Genomic DNA, 27,907 nt, shown 5'->3' with positions numbered 1-27,907 from the left:
TCTCACATTGTAATATTCCGCCCACTCTATCACAATCAATTGCGAGTAGCTGAGCAGAATGGAGACAAGGAAAGCATTTGGTACAGGACCAAGTCTCTCCCTGCTGGCGCCAAAACAATGAACCTGGAAGCAACTGGATCAAGTTGTCATGGGGCACGAAATGATCCTGTTGCATGTCTTGGAGCTGTTGCAATCGGGGAAGGGAGGGGAGGGTTTGGGTTTGGTGCTAATGTTTAATTTGTTTTTGCATAATTTCAGGTGTTAAGGTGGTTCGCTGCCTCTGGATAGTGGGTTTGACGGAGGTTCAGCAAGAATAATATTGAGACATACGAAAATGCAACAAACGTGTCAAATTAACAGCATTGGTAACGAAAACACAGAGAAGCGTACACTGCCCATAATCGCATATCAATCCCATATGGATAGGAAATCAAGCAAAGATGGGACTGATATGCGATTATGGGTAGTACACCTGATGTCACACACTAAGGTGATGGTAATAAGGTCGGTGATAATATGACATTTACACAAAAGCGGAGATCAAATCAGATTGGTCAACGTATCAAAATTCGAAACTTCGATTAAAACGTGGAATTTATGCAGCACCAGTGGAGAACACTCAAAAGTTGCAGGTCTCATCAACCGCTGCCTGCGGTATATAACTTGTGGCTGGTGGCCTCACAAATGGATCTCAGATGTAAATGTCATCAGAAGCCGATAGCAATAGAAACGAAGTCTGCAGGCAAGCGTTTGATTATGAATTAAATCCGCCAGAACATCGCAGCAAAGGCAAATACTAAGGCGGCGGAGCGTCAACAAGGAAATTAAGCAGGCCGATAGGAATTTGACCTGGGCCCAGGTCAAGCAGCTGCCCAGAATGGAAGTCTTTCACTTTGGCCCTGTGCACCTCTGGAGGTTCCCAGATATTTGAGTATGACGACGATGCACGTTGCCCCTTGGAACGGAATGAAAGAGAACAAACCTGATGTTGCACAACAAGCCGGTGTGTTTTTTTTTTTTTTATTTCAGCAAAACAACAAAATTCTCTATCTCTCTTCTTTATTCTTTTAATCTCTTACTATCCCCTAATCAGACGCTAGTGGGACCAAAAAGCCTGCTAGTGAAAGGAAAGTCGTTATGCTATACGGTCTAGCATAGGCCACGACTAAATTTCCGTAGGTTCATGCCTGGCTTAAGTGCAGATCGGTAGGCAGCAGCCAGCCAGGGTGTGAACTGAGCAATAACAATAACAATAATAATAACAACATCAGCCTTATACATTCCAAAAGACAAACCAAATAGGTCCTACAAGAATGCATAAAAGGTATGTGTGACCGCTTATACATTTCATTTGACACATGCTCTTCATTTACTTTTTGTAAGGTGTCTGCATATTAGTTGACTTATACATTTTATGAATAATCAGCAATAGAAATTTGCCAAAAGATATAAGAAGATTTCTATCCGTGCATAAGAGCTTGTACCTACAGTCGTATCCGGTAACTTTTTCTCATTTTTTTATCCATTTCCTCCGCATGTCATTTGCATCCTTTACTTTTTTCTTGGTCTTTCTGAGTTCCCGCTTCATCATGGGCCAATAGGTTTTGATTGGACGTAGTTCTGGACAGTTCGGTGGATTCATGTCATTGGGGACAAAATGCACCGAATTAGCCTCATTCCATTCCAGCAGGCTTGACTTTAAATGATCTGTATTTCTTGAATTTTTGTGGTTGACATGTATAACTTCCGGAGTGATTTGAGATTTGGGCGTAATTGCTTTCGTAAACAAGCACGTCAATCGCCGATTTCTCACGAATAAAAGCTCAATCTTGCGAACAAACTATACCAAATGAAATAAGAATCATTCCTCTACCTGTATGTGTTATTGGCAGCGTTGGAAAAGTTCGCGATATTTCACGAAGTTTACCAAAAGAAAAGTTCGCGAGTCATAGTGAGTTTTGGTGAACTTTTCCAACACTGGTTATTACTTTCAAAGTGTTTTTATGTTACTTCATACGCGAAGTTAGCGATTTTCAGAGTTGGTTGGAAATGCTAACATGAAGCTTTAGTGTGATAATTTATTAGCTAGAGAAAGATCTTTAGAAGAGGGTAGGTGGATAGTTCCGTTCACGTTGGTCATGACGAGATGAGCAACACAATAGTTGGGTAAAGAAGAATTGCATTATAACACACCATCGACTGGAAATGCTCTCGCAACGTGGGGCTTTAGGTAGTGATGAAAACGTCGCTAGAACTATTCCATAGCCGCAGTCAGTTTATGAGCAAAAGAGGGACGCACATTTTTTGCCTGTAGACTTGGAGACATACTTCAAGTCTCCGCGTACATCGTACTACTTACTTACTTAAGTGTCCTGAGCGCCATCCCTGGCGCAAAGGGCCAACGTGAAAGATCTCCATCCTGGACGATTGTTTGCTTTCGCCTTGACCTGGGCCCAGGTCAAATTCCGGTCGACTTGCTTAATCTCCTTGTTTAGGCTTCGCCGCCATGAGCCCCTGGGTCTGCCTCTGCTGCGATGTCCGGCTGGATTCCAATCCAGCGCTTGTTTGCAGATTTCATTTCCGCTCTTCCGTAGAGTGTGGCCAACCCACCTCCACTTACGTTCCCGAATTTCTGTCGATATCGGCTTCTGGTGACACCGTCGATGGAGCTCGGCATTCGAAATCCAGTTGTGAGGCCACCAAGCACGAATTATATACCGCAGGCATCGGTTGATGAACACCTGCAGCTTCTGTGTGATCTCCGCTGATACGCACCATGTTTCGCTAGCGTACAGCAGTACAGATTTCACGTTAGAGTTGAAAATTCGGATCTTCGTGCGGAGACTAATCTGATTTGACTTCCAGATGTTTCGTAAACTCGCAAAAGCAGCCCTTGCCTTCTTGATCCGTGCACCTATGTCACTCTTGGTTCCGCCGTCCGACGCTATCTGGCTGCCAAGATATTGGAAACTTTCAACCTTCTCCACTTCCTGACCAGCTACCGTAAAATTGGATGGATTTCCCGTGTTGATATCCAACGATTTAGTCTTGCTGACGTTGATGTTGAGACCTGCCGCTGAGGAGCGTTCGGCGAGATCGTCGAGCTTACTCTGCATGTCAGAACGCCGTTGTGATACTAAAGCAACGTCATCCGCCAAATCTAGGTCGTTTAGATGCTCCATTGTAATAGGCTGCCAGAGCAACCCACGGTTCGGCACACGGTCGATCGCACCAACCATTATCTCGTCGATTACGATGAGGAACAGTAGCGGTGATAGAATACATCCTTGCCTCACTCCAGCGACTACCCGAATAGGGTCAGATAGGGCTCCGTTGTGCAGCACCCTGCACGTGAAAGCCTCATACTGAGCTTCGATGAGGTTGACGATTTTATCCGGAACTCCCTTGCGCCTTAGGGCGCCCCACAGGTTTTCGTGGTTGAGTCGGTCGAAAGCTTTTTCGTAGTCAATGAAAACCAAGTAAAGGGACTCTTGGAATTCGTTGACCTGCTCCAAGATTATGCGGAGCGAGACAATATGGTCCACACAGGATCTTCCAGCACGGAATCCCGCCTGCTGCCGTCGGAGAGTCGCGTCGATCTTCTCCTGTATCCGGTTGAGGATAACTTTGCATAGAACTTTGAGAACACAACACAGTAACATAATGCCACGCCAGTTATCGCATACAGTTGGGTCCCCCTTCTTTGGGACCTTCACTAAGACGCCCTGCATCCAGTCAGCCGGAAAAGTCGCGGTGTCCCAGATATTGCAGAATAGTTGATGCAACATTTGTGCAGATAGCATGGGGTCAGCTTTGAGCATCTCTGCTGATATGCGATCGACCCCGGGAGCCTTGTTGGATTTCATGGTTCGGATAGCAGCTTCGATCTCCGGTAGGGATGGCACCTCAGAATTGACGCGAGTGATGCGTCGCACTCTTGGCGGTTCATGCCGAGATGTTGATGGCTGGTTGACCGACGAAACTTGTAGAAGCTGTTCGAAGTGTTCAAACCAGCGTTTCAGCTGATCAGTGGGGTCGGTGAGCAACTGACCAGTCGCGTCCTTCACTGGCATCCTAGGATTCATCCTTGCTCCACTCAGGCGTCGTGAGATATCGTAGAGGAGACGGATATCGCCTGTTGCTGCGGCTTTCTCACCTTCATCGGCTAGGGAGTCCACCCACGCTCGCTTATCCCGCCTACACGAGCGCTTCACTTCCTTCTCGAGAGCCGAATACAGTTGGCGGGCCTGGTTCTTCGCTCCTCTGGTTCTCGCCCGCTCTATCGCGGCTTTTGCATTTCTCCGCTCCTCTATCTTCCTCCAGGTGTCATCCGTGATCCACTCCTTTCTCTGAGCGCGCAACTCGCCCAGGTTGTTTTCACTCGTTTCAGTAAAGGCATCCTTGATCGCCGTCCATTGCTCTTCTACGCTGCCACCATCAGGAATATCCGCAGCTCTGGTCTCCAGTTCCTCGACGAATGACCTTTTTACTGCTGGATCTTCCAATCGGCGTGTGTTGAATCGCCGTCCGAGCCGCTCCTCCCGCCGCTGGACCCGCGCGATACGAAGGCGGATCTCTCCAACGAGGAGATGGTGGTCAGACGCGATGTCGGCACTGCGTTTGTTCCGAACGTCAAGAAGGCTCCTTCTCCATTTTCGGCTGATGCAGATGTGGTCGATTTGATTTTCGGTATGTCCATCACGGGAAACCCACGTGACTTTGTGCACTGGTCGATGGGGGAAGAGCGAACCCCCGATCACCATGTCGTTATTGCCACAAAACTCTGCCAACAGCTCACCGTTTTCGCTCATTTCGCCAAGACCATGGCGCCCCATGACACGCTCATAATCCGTGTTGTCGGAGCCGATCTTCGCATTGAAGTCGCCGATGTAGATCTTGATGTCACCTCTCGGAATTTTATCCACGACTGCATTCAGTTGACTGTAAAAGTTCTCTTTGTCCTGTAACTCGGCAGCATCGGTTGGCGCATAACATTGGATTATGGTTAGGTTACGAACCCGCGTTCTGAATCTGGCAACGATTATCCTCTCATTGATAGGTTCCCACTTGATGAGCGCCGCATTTGCTTGGGCGCTAAGCAGGAAACCAACTCCACGGTGGCGGGGAGCGTTTTCACCTCGAATACCAGAATAGAGTAGTACCTGTCCCGACGGCAGCTTGTGTTCTCCAAAGTTTGGCCAACGGACTTCGCTTAGTCCCAGGATTTCGAGCTTCATGCGTCGAGCCTCGCTGGCGAGTTGTGCCAGCTTCCCCTGTTGGACTAGCGTTAGTACATTCCATGTTCCAATTCTTGTCCGTTGTTTTGCGCTAAAAGTCGTTGCCGTAATATCAGTCCGTGATCTTTCTCTATTGGTTTCTGTAACAGTTGTAAAGTTTCGGGGACAGTAGGTAGTTAGCCTAAGGTCTCCTATCCGCCGTGATGGGGCTGCCATCTTGGGTATAGCTTTCGGGGATAAGCATTTCTTGTTTCAGCCGCTGGATGCCAGGCAGACGCTGTTTGAGCCGCACCTCCATGGTGGACAGACGCTCAGTTATTGTGTAGATTGCGTACATCGTACGGGTTAGGCAAAAGATGTGCGTCTATCTTTAAAAACTCACATTAATGGTCCTTCGCTCATTTTCAACTTCTATTCAATTTTCATACTGCCGTACTCTAACGGAACTATCCACCTACCCTCTTCTAAAGATCTTTCTCTAGCTGATAAATTATCACACTAAAGCTTCATGTTAGCATTTCCAACCAACACTGGTTATTAGTTTTTAAGATTGAGCTTTAGTTCGCGAGAAATCATTGATTGGCGTGTTTGTTTACAAAAGCAATTGCGCCCTAATCTCGAAGTTCTCTGGACTTATCAAGTGACACAGATGCGTCTTTTCAACTTTAGTTCTTTTGAAATTTCAATTATTATTGATTACAGTTCCTAGTCCTATCAGGCCTGTTTAGAGAATGATCAGCTTGGTGGGATTGGTTTAATAAATTTGAAAAACGAGACTACTTATAACTACTATTTATAACTACAACTAACCTACAACTTCTATATACACCTAACCTACTATATACAAATTGCTTATCAAAGCATTTTCTGATGCATTTTTGCACAAACCTAGCCTTAATGTCAGCAATTTTGAAATCTAATTTAGGAACGTTCGCCTCTAGATGGAGATAGGAAATTCTTGTATCGAAAGGACGATCAAGTACCATCCTCAGCACTCTATTCTAAGCGACCTGGATTTTGTTCCTGTGAGTCACCGGAGCTGCGTAGAGAATCGCAGGTGCTATGATTTATTTGTAGACACCCAGTTTGTTCACCCTTGATCAGCGGATACAGACACCTAACCATGGCAGAACACTTGACTACAGTTTTCTCTACATGCGAACGGAAGAGGAGCTTTTCATCGAACAACATCCCGAGATAGGTTTACTTCGGCAGCACTCAACCCTTGTGCCATCCATGATTACAGTACAAGATGGAGCCGGTTTCAGTTTGGGCGATTGCCGATGGAGGAACATGATCGCTTGAGTTTTGGAGGCATTGATTTTGATTTTCCACGTGGTGGCATGATCAGCAAAGGCGTTAATACCCCGTACATACTAAGGCTTATATCATGTAATATAGGCTGCCTTGCAATGAGCACTCATACATCTAGTTTTAACTGGAAATCCTATGTATTAGTGCTCATTGCAAGACAGCCTATATTACATGATATAAGCGATAGTCTGTACGGGGGTATACGGCATCGTTGAAGCACAGACAAACAAACATAACACGCACCATCACATTCTTCGCAAATAAGGTTTTAGTTGGGAATGTGCTTGCATTTGTCATGGTGGCGCCACTGAAGCGTTAAGCAATCCACTATATTCCGAACTTATCAGTGAAGCCAGTTCTTTTTCAGGTCTATTTAGTATATGTCAGCTCTTGATAATGATAAGGGGACCAAGGGATGATCCCACTGGAGACATATACAGTAATGGCCCGATTGTGCCAGTCCTTTTTTTGAAAATTGATTCGAATGCTCTACGTAACCAATGCGCTTTTTCAGTGGTCTTATTGGATTGTATACCTTAAATACCCATCTTGAAGATGCATGAGAATGATTAAGAATTACGATTTTATGAAATTGTTTAATGATGAAAATCTAATGCGCGGAGGGGTTGACAAAATCGGGTCATTACTGTACCACATACTAATCTGACGAATACAAAAAAAAAGTTGTTGAATATACCCAAACAATCGATTGATTTATTTTGATTGTTACGTGTGATTTTTTTAAGCGTGGTAATAATGCATCACTAATGACTGCCCTTTCTACCACCGCACATCACTTTAATGTGTACAAAGCAAACAATACCGTATGCATGATAATGTTTGCACCATTGAGCAATGCCAAAATTTAAAAAAAATCTCAAATATTTCGGTTGCGAGTTTTTTTATTTATTCAAAGGGGGGATGTTTCTCAGCGTCTTAAACTATGTTAATCATCGATCGAGTTTCCACTTGCTGCAATTACGGCCTCCACACGCTTCCGGAATGCACGGCAGGTTCTAATAATGTAGTCTGGATCCATTTCTCTCCAGGTACGGGTTAATGTTTGAGACTTGCTGTACTCGGGTAGCCTTTAGAGCAGGCCTTGGCCTTCATGACGCGCCATATTGAGTAATCCAGCGGATTAAGTTCGGGGTTGGATGGCGGCCACATATCCTTCGCCCAGAACGGAAGATGTTCCTGCAACCACTTCTGAGTGCGGTTTGAGGTGTGGCACGGAGCCCCATCTTGTTGAAATACAACATTTGGCTTCGGACTGTACTGTTCTTTGATCCACGGAAGAACATACTTACTTAAAATCTCGATGTAGACCTCCGTGTTGACCTTGTCGCCTTCTGGAATGAACACCGGGTCAACTTTTTTGCTATCGAAAGCCACCAATCCAAACACCATAACGCTAGCAGGATGCTTGGTCAGATACACGTTCTTGTGCTCGTCGGCCAGGTCTTTTACCGGAAGAAAACTAATATACCGGTCGGTTCTGGAATTTGATACGGGATCGACGGCTCTCGTCGGTGAACAGGATTACCGGATTTTTTCGCTTAAGGAAGTTCAAGATTTTCTTGCATCGTTCGACTCGTAGCTCCCGGATGCGGTTGGTAATCATGTGAGTTTTTTTTTCCGTGCCCTCGACTTCGCCATGAAATCTTCCTTTACGATCTTCCGTGCCGTAAAGTCACTGGACCCCTGTTCCTTTGCCATTTTCCTTATTGAACGCACTGGATTCACCCGAATCTTCCTTTTGATAGCAGCGATAACCCTCGGAATCCGAGCTGACCTCGGATGACCTGTGGCCTCGCGGATAGTTGTCCTTTCTTTTCTCGATCTAAAACCCTTTTGACGGTACACCGGGACACTCCCACGGCGATTGAAATGTCTTTTTGTCACATTTGCGTTACGTTAAGTGTCCTGAGCGCCATCCCTGGCGCAAAGGGCCAACGTGAAAGATCTCCATCCTGGGCGATTGTTTGCTTTCGCCTTGACCTGGGCCCAGGTCAAATTCCGGTCGACTTGCTTAATCTCCTTGTTTAGGCTTCGCCGCCATGAGCCCCTGGGTCTGCCTCTGCTGCGATGTCCGGCTGGATTCCAATCCAGCGCTTGTTTGCAGATTTCATTTCCGCTCTTCCGTAGAGTGTGGCCAACCCACCTCCACTTACGTTCCCGAATTTCTGTCGATATCGGCTTCTGGTGACACCGTCGATGGAGCTCGGCATTCGAAATCCAGTTGTGAGGCCACCAAGCACGAATTATATACCGCAGGCATCGGTTGATGAACACCTGCAGCTTCTGTGTGATCTCCGCTGATACGCACCATGTTTCGCTAGCGTACAGCAGTACAGATTTCACGTTAGAGTTGAAAATTCGGATCTTCGTGCGGAGACTAATCTGATTTGACTTCCAGATGTTTCGTAAACTCGCAAAAGCAGCCCTTGCCTTCTTGATCTCTTGGTTCCGCCGTCCGACGCTATCTGGCTGCCAAGATATTGGAAACTTTCAACCTTCTCCACTTCCTGACCAGCTACCGTAAAATTGGATGGATTTCCCGTGTTGATATCCAACGATTTAGTCTTGCTGACGTTGATGTTGAGACCTGCCGCTGAGGAGCGTTCGGCGAGATCGTCGAGCTTACTCTGCATGTCAGAACGCCGTTGTGATACTAAAGCAACGTCATCCGCCAAATCTAGGTCGTTTAGATGCTCCATTGTAATAGGCTGCCAGAGCAACCCACGGTTCGGCACACGGTCGATCGCACCAACCATTATCTCGTCGATTACGATGAGGAACAGTAGCGGTGATAGAATACATCCTTGCCTCACTCCAGCGACTACCCGAATAGGGTCAGATAGGGCTCCGTTGTGCAGCACCCTGCACGTGAAAGCCTCATACTGAGCTTCGATGAGGTTGACGATTTTATCCGGAACTCCCTTGCGCCTTAGGGCGCCCCACAGGTTTTCGTGGTTGAGTCGGTCGAAAGCTTTTTCGTAGTCAATGAAAACCAAGTAAAGGGACTCTTGGAATTCGTTGACCTGCTCCAAGATTATGCGGAGCGAGACAATATGGTCCACACAGGATCTTCCAGCACGGAATCCATTTGCGCATGGGACAAATCACGAATACGCTGCCACTTTGTCATGGTGCAACTGTCAAACTAAGTAAATCATTTTCTTTTATACACATAGAGGTAACTCTAAGACTAGTAGGGTAATTGATGCTGGTTGGACCTAGCCAAAAACTGATGATGGTTGGACCTATTTTTTCAATCGCTATTTTAGTCAATCTTCGCTAATTTTTTTTTTCAAATATCACTTTAGTATCATAAAAAACTCTTTTTTATTGAAAAAAAAACTTCAAAATAATTGAGTTTCAATGTATTTTCAAAACAGTTCACTTTCCACGCATTAGCTCGTCATCATGCCTTACTTTCAAACATACAAAAAAGGAATATTTTTACATTTATTTTTATTTTCATGCAGTAAAATACTGCTCTAAGGTGTAAACAACTCGTTAGTACGTCATTTATCTATTGGTTTCACTAAAATGTTTGAATAATTGACGAAATTCGAATAGATAAATATGATCATGGTTGGACCTACGCATGATGATGCTTGGACCTATGTGTTTCCTAAGACGGCCGCTAGGTGCGCTTCGGTTTGTCTACATCCTTCATGCGCAGCTGATTTGAAATTTCGATTTCGTTTTGGCCGAGTGATCAGTTTCTTTGATTGAAAAAATGGCTTAACAAAAGAGTTATACGGTCGAAAATCTTCAAGAGACTGTTCTTTTAGTAGATAGATCACTTACCGCGTATCAGGCACAGAAAAGGTACAATATTCCGAAAACGACACTTCACGCAAAAATTAAGGGAAGCCACGGCAAGAAACATGGAAGGGAAATAGTTTTGAGTGTTGATTTGGAGAACCAGCTAGCGGATTGGGTTTGTATGTGCGCTGCTTCTGGCAGTCCCAAGACGACCAAAAAGACCTTGGAAGCTGCTAAATACCTTGCGTCACTAGTTGAGCGTAAATTTAAAGGAGGACTTCCATCGTGAGGTTGGCTGAAAGGGTAACCACCGATTTCCGAACTACCACGAAAGCGCCGAAAGAATCTGTTAATATGAATTACATTAAGCACTTCTCATACACCTTCTATGTGTGAATTAACTTGAAATAAAATGTTAACAAACTAAAAATTGCTAACTGAAACTTAATTACGAAAAAAAAACTCCTAGGAGAAAAAGAACTATAAAACCAGAATTAAGTTCTGATATTCTGTCATTTTAAGCCCCTAAATTCCCCGGGGGCACCCAGAACATGCCCGGAAGTGGCCAATGTGGTCCAAGGCACTCAATTTTGTTATTGATCTTGTTATCGAATTTGGAAGTGTTGTGAAGTGTCGCATGAAAGGTTTTATTCCTTCCATGTCAAAATTAGGTCCATGTTCCATATACCCTGAAACTTGTTCCGGCCATATCTTCGGAACCAGTAGACCGATTCCAAAAATATTCGATAGCTTTCAATGGGACCACAATACCTATAGTTTGACGTTAAAAATTTTCCAAATCGGGTCAATGTTTTCCGAGAAAATGAGCTAAATAGCTAATGTGTGGAAAGTGAACTTTTTTTAAAAACTAAGTTAAACTCAAATTTCTTGATTTTTTTAAATAGCAAATTCATAAAAACTGTATAAAAAGGGTTTTTTCATGATACCTATAAGCTCTAAACAAAGTTTTGAACAAATATGGGCTAAACTAGCATTTGCAAAAATAGGTCCAACCATCATCATTTTTTAGGTCCAACCAAGATCATAATTCTTTGCTGAATAAAAACGTTTTATAAAATCATTTGTTCATAATATTTAACTTTTTATGTTATTATTAGAAACAAGAAAGGTAGATCTTTCCTCTAATCACGCATTTTTTATAATTATATGTTGAATTCATACAAAAAATACAACATGAATGTTGACGTTGTGTGAAACCGGCCTAAATAGGTCCAACCATCATCAGTTACCCTAATATCAATATGGCGATAGCATAAACATTAATTCTCGCGTCAGTTTTCAAATAAACCCATCTGCATTGATCGATTCTCTTCATCGACTCTCTCTTTCGTTAATAACTTGGCTGCATTCATATTCCGGGCTAATTTCGATAAGAACAACTGAACATGTTTTTGGAGCCGAGTTATTAACACAAGAAAGAGTCGATGATCATCGATCATCGCTAGAATTTTCCATAAGCCATTTGTGAATAAGCTGTTTTTCTATCATGAAATCGCTAAAAAAAAAGTAAAACGTCTTAGTGCAGCTTTTATGACGATCATTTGCAGACTGTTTTTATCTGAAGTCATTTTATCTGAAGTCATGCTGCTATTCCGTTTAGTTTTATGACGGCTTTAATGGTGGTAAAGTTGCCTGGAAAAAGTTAAGGGTCAAAATTGGTTTATCTTTCGATAGTTTTGTTGTGCGATCATCGAGTTCAACTTTACGTGGAATATATCGCGAATAGGTTGCCTGTAAATTAATGATTACCAATTCGCGATATATTCCACGTACAGTTGACCGACAATACAAAACCATCCATGGACCTTACTGACTACCAAAATCATTACCATTAAAATTCTCAAACCATAATTAAAAAGGTTCTAATATAGTTCTCTTTCCGAAAATGTATGGTGAAAACAACTATTTTGAATGGCAATGGTTCTTAACAACCCATTATTTGTAAGGTTCACTTCCAAAAAAACATAATACATAATGTTAAAACTTTATCACATAAACGTTCACGTAAAGTTCAATAACCATTTCAGTTAAGGTATAGCAGGGATTATAAACAATTTTTAACCATTTGTGGAAATGTCAAGCAATGGCTCGCATTTATGCGGGAGGTGAAAGCTCAATCGTTCCCGAAAAGCATCCTTTCTACCGGATGACGCGAGGAAGTTTATGTGCGCTTGCTTGGATTTTTTTTGGAACAGTTCGACAGTGAGCATTCATAAGGTCGTAAACGCGATGATCGATTCACTTTTTTGTTTTAAAAGTTGACATTATTTAATCTATTCGAAAATTTGAAATCTCGTAAAGTCATCCACATGAAATTTCCTAATAATTTAAAAGATGCTGTTTTCAATTACAGTGTGTCTCAGAATAGGTGTCACCTTTTTTCACTCGTGGTTTATTTCAACTGGGTAATTTTTACAGTGAAATTGATTATACCCATTTTGAGTGTATCCTTTTGACAGTCTATCGCTGAAGATAAATAAGCGACTCCGTTGTTTATATTTATCAGCCAACATGGAAGCCATACGCGAGCAAGTTGTGAAATTACATTTGAAAAATTTTAGACCTTGCCACATATTCAATAACTTAAAGCAGTTCGGAGTGAGTAAGCGATTTATATTTCGTACCTTGAAACGGTTCAAGGATACTGGGAATGTCCATATTCAACATAAAGGAGGTGCCAAACGAACTGCCAGAACAAAGGAAAAGATCAAATGTGTGAGGGAGCGAATAAGACGTAATCCGGCCGTATCTGGCCGTAAACTGAGTAAACAATTTCAAATGTCCCCTGCTTCGATGAACAGGCTCCTCAGACATGATCTGGAATGCAAGCCGTATAAGAAACAACGAGTGCACGGATTGACGGAGCGTCAAAAGCAAGCCAGGGTCCAAAGAAGCAGAAATCACTTCTCTTCGGCACGGTGACTGCGAGATTTTATTTTCGGATGAAAAAATCTTCCTCCTGCAGGACAGTCATAACCAACAAAATGATCGTGTTTATGGTAAAACTCTTGCCGATATTTCAAGAGATAAACTAGCTGTAGAACGCTATCAGAATGTATCGAAAATCATGGTATGGGGCGCCGTTTCACGAAAAGGAAAACTTCCTCTTCTTTTCATAGAACCTAACGTAAAAATCAACACTGAATATTACATTGATCAGGTTTTGAAGAACCATCTGCTTCCTCATGCTTCAACGCTGTATGGGAATGCTCCATATTGTTTCCAGCAAGACTCAGCTCCAGCTCACAAGGCAAAGAAGATACAAGCATGGTGCGCGGAAAATTTGCCCGATTTCATCACAAGCGAAGAATGGCCTGTCTCTTTACCGGATCTCAACCCACTTGACTTCTTTGTTTGGAGTTATATGCTTCAGCAAATAGGCCCTACGAAGGGGCTTACTTTAGATCGATTCAAGAAACGTTTGGTTGATATTTGGGACCAAATTCCTCAAGAAATCGTGCGTGCCAGCTGCGATGGGTTTACAAAGCGTTTGCGCAAAGTTATCAAGGAAAAGGGCGAGAGATTTGAATTGAATTAATATGATTGTTTTTTTAACATGTATCTTTCAAATGAAAAATAAATGCTATGGTTTGGTTGATTTGTTTTGCTGTAATCCAATTTTGTTTTAGTGACACCTATTGTGAGACACCCTGTAGTATAAAATGCAATATCCCCAAAAATAAACAATTATTTTGCCCGATTGGGCAATTGCAAGCAACAAACATATAGTTTATTAGCTATTATTAAAGAAATTAAATTCAAACCGTCATGCACCTGCTATTAAATTTCCTTTTACGCTGCCTCCGCTTTTGCCCCGATTTCAAACGAACCAAAATAGAGCCGGTTTGAACAATATGAAAATGACTGAATGTAACTGCTGTTGCTGCTATGCCAATCTTCTTGCAACACGGCCAAAACAATTACAAAAAACCCTTTAGTAATTTCATCGAGGCTTGCTTGTGTTATTTTCAGCCAATCCGTTTGACACCAAATTGGTCTCAAAATTTAACATTAGCTGACGCCACCCAGATTCGTTTCATCGTCGAAACGCAATTTCTGGAGAAGGCTGGTTTGTTTTCATGCAGAACGTGACGCAAACGCCATTGACAATATTTTGTATAAATATTCTCATCAATTTTAAGTGTCTACTTTAACGGCTTCCAGTGCTTCGTGAACCTCATTCACTTCACTCTTCTCTGCTGGGTCTCCCAAAAAGTTTTGGAATTGGATTCCTTTCGTCGACAGCATCGCTAGTATTATCATAGAGGTAACTCTAAGACCAGAAGGTTCCGAAGAAACGTGCTCTACTTTTTGGCTCAGCTCTGGTAATATCTCTGGTCCCAAGCTAATCGATGCACCCCTCGAAACATAGGAAAATCCACGAACCCCTCATTTTATCTGTCAAACTTTCATAGCGAATCAAAACAAACATAGTGTAGTACTAGAATTTTTAGAATGGGGTACGTTAATCGATTTGCTTGGGACCAATAGGCTAGTCAAGCAGTGAGCCAATTTAAAATCGTTAGTTTCCACCGGTTGGTATTATTCCTCGACTTAGAGTCGGTGTATAATGAGTCACGCCAAGAGAAAAACAGTTGAACTCGCATCACGGTTTTCGAAAGATTCCAATTCTTTTCACTTGGCAACAGAGGACTTCTACAACAACTTCAAATGACTTCTAGCGAGAGAAAAAATACTGCGGCTGTTGTAAATTATTAAATCAGTGATTTTGTCAAATTATCTTAACAAAAAATAGTAGAAATTCTCATTACTAATCATTACCGAGCGTATCCCATGACAATTTAACGCTCACTGCGTGTTTATGCTCATTTCTTCGATTATATTTTATATTTTATTGCAATACCTTTCGTGAACCTTTCATAGCATCGTAATGTTTATTTACTTTGCACGATAGGTAGCCGTTTTGACAGTTCAATAGGTAGACTTGGCTTCACTCTTGGCGTGACTCATTATACACCGACTCTACCTCGACTATCCTTCGGCATTTCCTTGTCATTCAGCGTGTAAAAGCCCCATTCGATTTATTTTTTCTGTCTCTACACGGCCAATGAGATCAATCCAAATTTGAGTTCAGTTTACTCACATGCTTTCCTGAAGAAAACATCAAAAATTCCGGCAAACGAAAATTTTACTCAGTCTAGGAGTAGTACCAATTGCCAATACACTGAGAGAATCCAATCTTCACTTTTCTCATATTTGGGATTTTTTTCCTGGAAAACTTTGAAAAACATAAGGCAAATTTACTCATCGCTGAGTTCTTGCACTTTTGGCTATTTATGAGTAAACTGAACTTAAATTTTGGTTGATCTCATTGGTCGTGCAGTCGTCAATAAAAAAAATTACATTGCATAAGACCACAATCTTCTATCGAACACACATTTCGAGAAATTTCGACAGTGAGCATGCCTAAGGGCGTAAACGCGATGATCGATTCTCTCTTTTGTTAATAACTCGCTAGAATTAACGTTTCTCGGTGCGTTTGCTGTTACTTTCGATAGCCAATACAACCTGTTAGAACTATACATTGAAAAAATTCTAGAAAATTGTTTCGCTTAGCTTTAGCAATGCAAAAAGAAAATCGATGAAGAGAATCGATCATCGCGTATACGCCCTTATGCATGCTCACTGTAGATTTATTCTATAAAATGTGATAAAACGAAGTTTTCTACAGACACTACACTATACCCTAATAAACAAATACCATAAACGAACGATAACCAAAATAGTCGAACTTTACACAAATGGTTTGGATGATACCCCAAACACGTCGTTAAGCAAAATAACCGTAACATTTTTATTAGGGTAGTGCCACCTAGTGAGTCGATTCAAATCTTTATTGTTTATCATTTTCAAGATACTGTTCCATATAACAATTATTGGCTCGAATATTGGTGTAGACATGTACAACCGCTATTCGCATAACAGTCCCATGTCATGTAGATTGCATATCTACATAGGAGTGTTATGCGAATAGCGGTAGTGTTTAACTTTTGAGCCCAAGTCTCTCGACAGTAATCAAACATGTAACTGATCTATAAATAGATCGCTAGGTGTTAGAGGCTTGTGCTCTATACATAATATGTATAATATATATGTATATGTATGATATATTCTATCACGTTAATGGGTTAAACAGGAGATAATGCTTAGCAAGTCAAACGGTTTTAGGGAGCTGTGTCGCAGGCCAATGAGATCAACCCAAATTTGATTTCAGTTTAGTCATAAATCGCAAATGTGCAGGAACTCAGCGACGAGTAAATTTGCCTCATGTTTTTCCAGGAAAAAAATCCCGAATATGAGAAAAGTAAAGATTGGATTCTCTCAGTCTATTGGTACTGCTCCTAGACTGAGTAAAATGTTCGTCAATTTTTCTCATTTGCCGGCAGATTTTTGCTGTTTTTCACAGGAAAACATATGGCAAATTTTCTCATCGCTGAGTTCCTGCACGTTTAGCGATTATGAGTAAACCCAACTCAAATTTGGGTTGATCTCATTGGCCGTGCGAGACGCTTTTGCCAACCCCTGCGAAAATCAGAGGCTCAACTAAATCCTAAATCCCTCTAGTTAAAGTATGGACGACTGTCACCACAAAACTGAAGAAAAGCTGTTCCAATCGAGCAAAGCGGTGTATTTTGACGGTTCGATTGGAAGGGGATTCGCGAGGAGCTTCTTTTGTTTTGAAAACAATTAGAGTAAATATTCATACAATGCGCTCTAATAGGATGTATGTTGTTGCTAATGAACTAACGCATCGGAACAAACCTATTATTGATTTGTGCACGGTGAAATCATTGATATTATTGATCTTTTCTAATTGATAGAACGGAAATGGGCGATTACGACGAAGTAGCGCTCTACCCTGTGAGAAATATGAGAAACCGTGCCCTTCGCACTCACCTTATCATCCTCGTGTACAAACGACGGCACCTCTTCCACATCACCCAGGTACATGGGATTGGTGATCTCCACGTTCTCCGTCAGCCGAGCGTGTGAAAATGGTTGCCCACCCCTTCGTTTCCTGCAAGTAATAGAATCGATCAATTTCGGACCAATGAATCAATCGCACGAATCTTACTTCAATCCATAGAGAGCCCCTCCGAAGCCGGCTACCGCTATCAGTATCACAAATAGCACAATTGCTAAAATGGACAGCGTGTAACCGGTTCGATCTCGGCTCTCCAGTTCTGCGAGAGCGATTTCCTTCAGACAGGTGCTGAGCTGTCCGTCCTCGCACCTGTTTAAAAAAAAAACAAAAAGACATTTATATTCAAAGTGTTTTTATGTTACTTCATACGCGAAGTTAACGATTTTCAGAGTTGGTTGGAAATGCTAACATGAAGCTTTAGTGTGATGATTTATTAGCTAGAGAATGATCTTTAGAAGAGGGAAGGTGGATAGTTCCGTTAGAGTACGGCAGTATGAAAATTGAATAGAAGTTGAAAATGAGCGAAGGGCCATTAAAGCGACAGTTTTTAGAGATAGACGCACATTTTTGCCTAACCCTACTGCTTTCTCTCTGAGATGATCACGTTGGTCATGACGAGAGGAGCAACACAATAGTTGGGTAAAGAAGAACTGCATTATAACACACCATCGACTGGAAATGCTCTCGCAACGTGGGGCTTTAGGTAGTGATGAAAACGTCGCTAGAACTATTCCACAGCCGCAGTCAGTTTATGAGCAAAAAGAGGGACGCACATTTTTGCCTGTGGACTTGGAGACATACTTCAAGTCCCCGCGTACATCGTACGGGTTAGGCAAAAATGTGCGTCTATCTCTAAAAACTGTCGCATTAATGGCCCTTCGCTCATTTTCAACTTCTATTCAATTTTCATACTGCCGTACTCTAACGGAACTATCCACCTACCCTCTTCTAAAGATCATTCTCTAGCTTTATTAGCTTATTATTTATCATCACACTAAAGCTTCATGTTAGCATTTCCAACCAACTCTGAAGACATTTATGTTGGTGAATGTTGTTGGAAATCGGTTCATCGAAAACTTACATGCATTCATTGATGGAACTACCGGCCACACATGTACCGCATTCGTCGATACAGTTCGGTGGCCGCTCGCACTGCGTTCCGGTCCACTCGCCGACACACACGCACGACGGCACGTACGTCACGTTCGCTCCCGAGAAGGCATCCAGTTGGCAAATGCCACTGTGCAAGCAGTAGTTAATGCACGGATTGTTGTAGCCAACGTACATTTCGCAGTGCTTGCCACCGTACTGGTTGGTACAATTGCAGATTGGTTTTCCGCGAACCTCCATGCAGTGACCGCTGTTGCTGCAGATGAAATGTTCGCACGAAGTCGGTACAGTTGAACGTAACGCTGGGCAATCTGAAAGCACGAACATTTGAGTTTTTGAACACCACATGTGGCACCGGTATACTTACCGTCCGGTCGATTTTGGACACGTTCGCAATTATCGATCTCACAGTACGGGCCTTCGTAATTTGATCGACAGCTGCAGAACGGGTTCTTACCGGATATGCAAAAACCTCCATTTCTGCACAGTTCCTTACAACCGAGATTTTCACATCGATCACCGGAAGTTGTTTCCAGGCAACTGCATTTCGGAAGGCCCTTTTCTATTGTGCATCGACCTCCGTTGTGACAATAGTTGTCACAGGTGTTGATCTCACAGCTGCGGCCATTGAATCCATCTTGACACTCGCACTGGTCCTTATCGGTGGCCGTTTTCCTACAGATGCCACCATTCTCGCACCTGAGATTTGAACATTGTTCACACTGCGGGCCACTGTAGCCCTTCGGGCAGCTACACGACAGGCTCCCGTTGTTCGAAATCGAACAGTTACCTCCATTGTGGCAGTAGCTTAAGCAAGCCTCGGTAGAAATATCACACTGTTCTCCGGTCCACTGCGGCAGACAGGTACACTTGCGCTCGTTATTGTTCACGATGTAGCACGCTCCCCGATTCTTACAGTATCCGGAACAGATGTAGTGCTCGCAGTACTTGCCGTCGAACAGCGGCGGACACTGGCACCGTTGCTGGTCGTTCTCGATGACGCACGTTCCGAAATTGCACGGCAATTTGCACTCCATTGGTGCTTCCTTCGTGCATTGAACGATCGGGGCCGTTTGGTTTGCGACCTTGTGATTGTCCGGACATAGACACCTTCGACCCTGGGGCTCTTCGATGGACAGTAGACATACGGCCGATTCGTGGCACGGGTACATGCTACATGGGTTGGCAGCTGTGGGTGTGTGTAAGGAGGTTGGTTAGGATTTGGTCTACTGTGCAATCTTAATGCAAGCTAACTTTGACTTTAGAGGGTACTTCAGCTATGTTTTTGAAATGTTAGAAGATGAGCTTTCGTCCTATGAAGTGACCCTGAAGTACTAGTCTACGGATCAAAAATTGTCTACGTATGGACTTTTTCTAAATCACAACCAAATACTATCAAATTTGGTACAGCTGTTGAGGGCCTTCGAAAGGTCAGTGAGGAGCAAGGGGTTGTAAAGTTTACCCACATACTGTGAACTCCAGTGAACTAAGTCTAGCGAACTTGAAGCTCCGAGGACTTTACAAGTCCAGAGAATTCAAAAGACAAGTCATTGTGTTGTGGTTTTACTAAAATTTGATGCTCTACGGTTTTGGTCAAATTTAAGGTATCCATTGTGTCCATTTCAGAAAAGTAAGTTCTGAAATAAGCATAAGTATACAGCATACTTCTTAGAACTTCAGGGTTTGATATGGGAACTTTGTTTCGCTTAACAGATATTTAGGAAAACTCTTAGAAAAGCTTCAATCTCTTTCCTGAAGTTTGGAGATAGTCCTGGATGTTCTTAGATCTTGGTCAAATTGAGAGAACTTGAAAAACAATAATTTATGGAACTTGGAAGAAGTTGATGGAAGTTCGTAGAAGTTGAGCAAATTTTCAAAAAGTAAACAGATAAGGAAACTTTGGAGCAATTTGTCCGCACATCAGAAATGTTTTGGTGACAAATGCCTGACCTTCATCCTGCTGAGTACGGTGCTTCAAATTTCAAAATTGAAATGTAAATAAATCTTCATTATTTTGGGGCCTGACATTTTTTTTTCGATTTCCTGAGTTAGACACTTGTGAAATCTCAAACTTGGCGGATGTGGAAAATAAAAATTGCATCATCCAACCGCTTGAACTTACCTTTCCGATTATGCTTCAGCGGATGAATGTAGTGCAAATCGGACGACCGGTATCCTCTCGTGCCCTGGAACACCTCCGTACCGTTGTCCCGTCCAAACTTGTTCAGCCGGAGAATGTTCTGATTGTACAGTATCACATAGACAGTGTCCTCGAAGACGTCCAACAGTTTTGGCTTCGAAACGTCGTGCATCTCGCTGATAACGTGCCGATCCCCGCCGGTCATCAGCAGACACGTCTCGATCGTACTCTTGCGGTAATCGGCCCAGTACAGCCGATTCGTGGTCTGATCAATCGCCAACCCCGAAGCCCATTCGATGTTCGCCTGAACCAGCTTCTGCTTTTTGTATCCATCCATTCCGGACAGGATGATTGCCTCCATAATGGACCAAACCATCACTCGATTAATTGGATCGACCACGATGTCGATCGGATGCTTTCCGGTCGCTGTCAACGTCGTGTGGTTGGTACCGTTAAAGGTTATCACAAAGATGTTGCTCTGCTTCTTATTGATCACGTAGATGTGCTCCGTCAGCCAATCGCAAGCGATCGCAAGGGGAATGACTTTCTGGTCTTTCAGAACAACGATCGAGTGCTTGCCATCTAACGTCTTGATACGATCGCTCGGTGGCAGATTTCTACGGTATACACTATGCTGAGCTACTGCCGATTCTTCAACCTTCACGGTAGTGTCCATGTGAACCTTTTGTAAGCTCTTATCGAAACTGTCAATCCAAAATAGCGTAATGTTGTGCTTGGTGATTGAGTAATCGAACCGATCGATCTTCATGGAATTTGTCTGCAGGAAGCCCATCACCGTCGTACCCAGAAAGATGCTTCTGAAATCTGACTCGGACGAAACCAGCAACAGACCACCTTCCTCCGTCGCCAAACAGGTATCGTTTCGCTTCGGTCCCTTCTGATAGCCGGCTGCACACTGGCAATTGTAGTGTCCCTTCTTGACCAAACAAATCTGACTGCACGATCCGAACCCACAATCCGATCGCCGGCAGCCCAACTCATCCGACTCATCCAAACAGTTTGGCAGCCCATCGCATCGCAACTCGTTGGCAATGCATTTGGAATCACTACTGCAGCGGAACGAATTCGGCGGACACTTGTGGCACAGACTGCCCTTCTCGTCGCTGTTGTCCCCACAGTCGTCCTTATTGTCACACATCAGCCCCTTACGGATGCAGTTCCTATTGCTACATTTGAAGGCACGTTTGTTGCATCCATGCTCCTGGCAGTACTCGGACTTTTCGTCCGATCGGTCCAAACAGTCGTCGATTCCATCGCAGACCCAGTTCTTGAGGATGCACTTGCCGTTGTCACATCGGTATTCGTCGTCACGGCAGGCGCATTTTTCCTCGTCCGATCCATCGATGCAGTCGTTGTCACCATCGCAGATCAAGTTCCTGGGAGATTTAGGGAGGGAAAATGGACGTTAGCAAACAAATTTAATTATGAAAAACGAAGGGGGAGTGGGGAGTCATTATAACCCAAATTATTCTACTTACGTGCTCACACACATGTTGTGGCTCTTGCACTTGAACTCGTCCGGCTTGCAGCTCACGTCGCAATCTTCTTCATCGCTATGATCGGCACAGTTGTACTCCCCATCGCACCTCCTAATACCCCTGATGCAATATCCATCCCGGCAGCGGAATTCCGACTCCGAACAGTTACGCATCCGGCAGTTGACCTCGTCCGAATTATCCTCGCAATCGTTCTCGTAATCACACTGCCACCGGCCGGGAATGCACTTGGAGTTGTTACACCGGAAGTAGGTCGCCTCACACGTCACCACATCCGGTGGCTTGCAGTTCTCCTTCTCGTCTTCTCCATCCGAACAGTCATCCTCGCCGTCACAGCGCCACGACATCGGGATGCAGCGACCCTTTTTACATCTGGAAATTGAATCACACTGTTTGAAAATCATCCCCAAAATCAAAACCTTTGCTGGTAGTCACCTGAATTCATTGTCCCCACAAGTCCGCTCGCCGCAGTCCCGTTCGTCCGACCCATCCGTGCAGTCAATGTCGCCATCGCAAGCCCAAACCTTGGTGATACATTTGCCCGAACCACACTTGAACTGATGATCGGCACAGGTCGTCACCTCGCAACCATCCTCGTCCTCTCCATTGGGACAATCCTGAGTCCCATCACAACGCTTATGTCCATCCAAACAAAATGCATTCTTCGTACTCGATCGACTGCACTTGAACTGCGAACTGAAACACTCATAATCGTCGCAATCTTTTTCATCCGACTCGTCACCGCACTGATCCTGACCGTCGCAAATCGAACTCGGACTAATGCATTTGTTGTTGTCGCACTGGAACTGGCCCGATTCGCAGGAAAACGCCGGACAATCATCCGGTTCGTCGCTGTTGTCACCGCAATCATCCTGTTTGTCACACTTCCAGTAGTAAGGGATACACTTGAACGTGGTCTTGCATTGGAACTGAGCCGACGAGCAGTTCGGAAGGCAGGTCTTGTTGTCTGTCCCCAAGATGAAATTATCCGGACAGGCACACTTGTAACCTGGGGCTTCCGGCGATAAAAGACACAGTGTAGTGCAGCCAGCGAGTAGGCATGGGTCCTCTATCGGTTTCCGTTGCCGATAAGGATGGAAGACTCTCAGATCCATGGGTCGATGTATCGTCTTCATCAACGTACCGCAGTTGTCTCCTCGATACTTGTGACAGAATTCGATAGATTTCGTTTCCCAATCGGTCCAGTAGATCCGGTCTTCCCACACGGCAATGGCGAAGATGTGATGCAGGTTCATGCTCGGATGCATATCCCGGTAGAGTACCACCTTCCGATTGCGACCTTCCAGATCACTTACGGCTATGAAATCTTCGCGGGCATCACCCCAGAAGAGTTCGTTCGTCTCGAAGCTGATCGTCAGAGCATTTGGCCAACCGAGATGGTTCTTGATTAGCATGGTTTGGTTCGATCCATCCATACCTGCCTTACCGATGTACGGCTGATCACCCCAGTCGGTCCAGTACAAGTTCCTGCGAAAGGGATCCAGTACGATCGCTCTCGGCTCCTGGAGGTTATCCGAAATCAGTATCTTCCGATAGCGTCCGTCCAGTTTGGAGATTTCAATCGTGTCCAGACTTTTGTCGCACCAGTAGAGATTCCGGGCGACCCAATCAATCGCCAAGCCGTCCGGGTTCTTTAGAGTGGACTTGTGTAAGGTTTCTGTGCGATTCGAACTAAGACACATGCGTTTAATGGAGCTGATAACCGAATTCACGTCGGACCAATAGTAGCACTTTGTTTCCCAGTCAAAGTCCAGCGCCACCGCATTCGATAGGTTATGAGCCAGGATGGACATGGTTCCATTGAGATCTACCTCTCGGACGTAATACCGATTGGAGAATATCAGCTTCACATTTTCGACGGTATTTGCTTTGCATGTTCCATTTTCTCGCATCACGTAACCTTCGCGACATAAGCAGTGGTACGATCCGTAGGAATTGATACAGGTTTGGCTGCAAGGTCGATCAACGCATTCGTCTATGTCGTCGCAAAGATGCTTATTGATCACGTTAACTTTGAACCCGGGCCGACAAGTGCACTCATAGCCGACTTCGCGATCTTCGCACGCATGAGCACACAGTTCCGGCATCTGTTCGCATTCGTTGATCTTGCACGACTTCTCGTCACTCCAGTCGCCGCAATCGTTAGCTCCGTCGCACAGCATTCCACTAGTGATGCACCCTCCACTTTCGCAACGGAATAGTTCCGGACCAGCACAGATCAGGGTCGTGTTCTTGCACAGCTGGATGTCCTCATCCGATCCATCTTCGCAATCATTGTTCACGTTGCAGGTTAGATTTTTCGGAATACACTTTTGGTTCTTGCACCGGAATTCCTCGGGTTTGCACGTTACCACAACGCTACTTTCAGTACAGTTAATGGGTTCATCGGATCCATCTACGCAATCCGTGTCTCCGTCGCAAACAAACACTCTACTGATGCACTCCCCACTATGACATGTAAATGAATCCGGATCGCAGCTATGATCCATCGAGTCACAGTCCTTCTCATCCGATCCATCGTAAAAACAGTCGACTTCTCCATCGCAAACCCACTTCTTAGGAATACAGCGTCCACTTCCTGGGCACTGGAACTCCCAATCGGGGCACTTTCGCTGCTGACAGTGTTCTCCCTCATCCGATCCATCGGCACAGTCCGGATTATTGTCGCACTGCCAGCTGTTCGGAATACACTCGGAAGAATTCAAACACTGAAACTGATTTGACTTGCAGTGACGCGTGCAGTTAACCTCGTCCGAGCTCAGGCTAGTGACCGTACCGTCCAGACAGTCATCTTCGTTGTCGCAGCGCCAGTTCTGTGGAATACAGTGCCCATTGTCACACAGGAACTTATCCGTCGGACAGGTTGGAACGGTTGTAGTGCTGCAGTTTTGCTCGTCGCTGTTATCCCAGCAATCGTTCTCTCCGTCGCAAACCCACGAAGGCATGTAGCAAGCGGAAGTGTTCGGGCAGTTCAGAAAGTCTCCGTCTGTACAATTGCGCACCTTTGGACAACCAATCTCATCTGAAGCATCCACACAATCCGGATCGTGATCACAGTGATGCTTTTTCAATATACACTGTCCATTGTTGCACCGAAATTTTGTTTCCGGATCACACGGACAAAGTTCCTCGTCACTGCCATCGCCACAGTTCTGGATGTCATCGCAACGCTGCGACTCCGGAATACAACGACGGTTCGAGCACAGGAAGAAGCCTTTCGGACATACCCGGGTCGCGCAGAAACTCGGCACCTCGTCCGAATCGTCTATACAGTGTGGGATTTTATCGCACGTCAGGTAAAACGGAATGCATCCTCCGGCCGAACAGCTAAATTCATCTTCCTTACAGTGAGACGACAGCAGAGGAACACATCGGTGTCCGTCCGCTGCGAGAACTCCTTGAGTGCAGCTGCACTGGATCTTTCCAGCCGCATCGATCATACACACATCCTCACAGCCACCGTTCAGTATCCGGCACGGATCCGCACTGCAGTCTTGGTCGATCTTCTGCACAGCTACAATGCCCATCGGCCGGACGATATCGTTTCGCAACCATAGCACATCGCTTCCGGAGTACTTGTTCGCCCGGATCACTGCGTGTAGGATCCAATCCGTCCAAAACAGTAAATCTCCATAGACGGCCATCGCGAAGGGATGTTTCGGTGTTGAGTGCGCTAGCACTACCCGATTTCGTCCATCGTAGTCTGCACGTTCGATTTTGTCGTACCGAGCGTCAGCCCAGTACAGCTTCTTTGCCTGGTAGTCCAGTGTGATAGCGTTCGGCATTCGGATGTCTGTGGTGATGATGCTCTCCAAGCCGAAACCGGAAGGATAGGCTCGCTGAATTGACGCCGACAGCGGGTTCCAGTTGGTCCAGTAAATCATGGCCAGACATGGTTCAACGGCGATCCCTCGGGGTTTATCCGTCGGTTTAAGCTTGATCAGCTCTTTAACTAAACCGGCATTGGATTTGGGATCAGCGGTTATATTGGTCATGTCCAACGAGCGGATGGAGGCTTCGTTGTTCGACGTCCAGAAGAGGTGCTTGGTAATGGGGTTGAACGCTAGACCTTCGACGGTTAGCTGCTTGGTGATGATCTGCCGATGGTGTGAACCATTGAAATACACAGAGTTGATTGAACTGTACTCGACGTCCGAATAGTAGATTAAGTTTTGGTCGTAGTCGTACGTTAGGGCGATCGTGTTTTTAAGGAAGGTCGAGTTTTGAATCTCCGGGATAGGACCATTACGATTGTGAGAATCGGTCAAATGGATGCTCTCAATTGCGGAAACCCGCGAGTAAATTAGGAAACTATCGTACGGTTCGCAGGTTTTGAAGTCCGTTGTTGATACTTTACCATGTGAGCAAGCACAAATTGGATGCGTCCCGTTGAACAAACATAGATGCTGGCAGCCGCCATTGTTTTTCCCGCAAGCGTTGGTTTTCTGTTGCTTCTTGGACGAGAATATTTTAATATCTTTCATGGGATTTCCCTCGGACTCGATCAGCGACCAAAAGTTGTTGATGTTCCTCACATTTGCCACCTTGATATTCCCTCGCACATCTGACCAGAAAATGTTGTCTTCGTATAAATCCAACGCCTGAACGTTGTCCAGCGTGTTGTTCAACAGGACATTTTTCATATTTCCATCGTAATCAACTCTCCAGATACTGTCCGTTTGAACCTCGCACCAGTACACAACCTGATTGTCGATATCCAATGTCAGGTCACTAATCATGGAAGTATGATTTACAAGGATAAACTTCCCCGTACCGTCCAAACCGGTCCTTCCGATCTTGCCCTTTCCAGCATAGAATATATATCCGCCAATTGGGTCAACCGCGATCAACTGTGGACTCTCCAGGTTCGACGCCACCACGAACCTCATCGACCCATTCAACCGCGCCACCTCGATAAGGTTCCTCTTCTGATCCGTCCAGTAGATATTATCGGCCACCCAATCGATCGCGATTCCACCCAGCCAATCCAACGAGTTCCCATCAACCACCTGTTCAAAATTACTCACAATCACCGATCGTTCGCTACCATCTCGCTTGATCTTCGTTATCGACCCCCGATCATTGTCGGCAATATAAACAAAATCACTTTTCGCATGATAATCGATACTGGTAGCCAATGAGATCTTCTGCAGCGGTCCGAGCACCACTTCTTTTTGGTTTAGTGCCTTCCCCACCGGTAATCCCTTCAGCTGATGCCCAATCGAGTACATTAGGAAATTTTCGATCCCCACGCACCGTGACGCATCGTTTGCATCCTGTCGATAACCCATAGCACACTTGCAGGTGTGCGTCTGAGCCGACAGCGGCACGCACAGATGTTGACAACCGCCTCCGTTGGTCTTGCGACACGAATTGGTACCGTTCTGCGCTCCCGGGTGGTACATCCGGATCGCATTAACCCCTCCGGTGTTGTTCCGCACGGCTTCCGGATTTTGGCAAAGGTCCTTGTTGCAGCGCATGATCCGGCTGTCGAACCCGTCGTCGAAGTAGATGTGCTCTCGGTAGATGGTCATCGTGCTGATCGGATGCGAACCGATCGACGCGAGCACTTTGATGATCTGGTGGAGAATTACAGATTGAGGTTAAAGGTGGATTATTGTTAGTCTAAGTAGCTGAATTGTTACTGTTTTTGGAGATCTACCAAGGGGGTTTGAGGAATTGTAGAGAGTTCAGGGAGATTTCAGGTGATGTTTTGAAAAGTTCAGAAATGGTTTTTAAGTTAGAGAAAATTCTAGAAAATGAGCAGGACATTTTCGTGAGAAGTTTTAGTAGATCTTTTCAGTCGTTCTTTGAGCTTGTCTTG

The 27,907-nt window shown here is 44.6% G+C and overlaps 1 protein-coding gene across 2 annotated transcripts in view; it reads right to left on the bottom strand.

Annotated features, from left to right (window-relative positions):
- LRP1 (LDL receptor protein 1) overlaps positions 1 to 27,907 on the bottom strand; it is a 529,790-nt gene that overhangs the window by 964 nt on the left and 500,919 nt on the right. For both annotated transcript variants that reach the window (XM_065217494.1, XM_065217495.1), the window contains 7 exons: positions 22,498 to 27,662; positions 22,045 to 22,434; positions 20,528 to 21,942; positions 18,773 to 19,594; positions 18,377 to 18,716; positions 17,446 to 17,604; positions 17,268 to 17,388 (listed from right to left, as the gene is read on the bottom strand). In XM_065217494.1, the coding sequence (XP_065073566.1) occupies positions 17,268 to 17,388; positions 17,446 to 17,604; positions 18,377 to 18,716; positions 18,773 to 19,594; positions 20,528 to 21,942; positions 22,045 to 22,434; positions 22,498 to 27,662 (8,412 nt within the window). The remainder of the gene's footprint in view (positions 1 to 17,267; positions 17,389 to 17,445; positions 17,605 to 18,376; positions 18,717 to 18,772; positions 19,595 to 20,527; positions 21,943 to 22,044; positions 22,435 to 22,497; positions 27,663 to 27,907) is intronic.

The sequence above is a fragment of the Ochlerotatus camptorhynchus genome, unplaced genomic scaffold, assembly GCF_037179485.1.
Source record: "Ochlerotatus camptorhynchus isolate MF236.1 unplaced genomic scaffold, CSIRO-AGI_Acam_v1.1 ptg000077l, whole genome shotgun sequence".
NCBI classification, from domain to species: Eukaryota; Metazoa; Arthropoda; class Insecta; order Diptera; family Culicidae; genus Ochlerotatus; species Ochlerotatus camptorhynchus.
The sequence above is the reverse complement of the archived record's forward strand: the minus strand, read 5'-3'. Positions and strand labels throughout refer to the sequence as shown.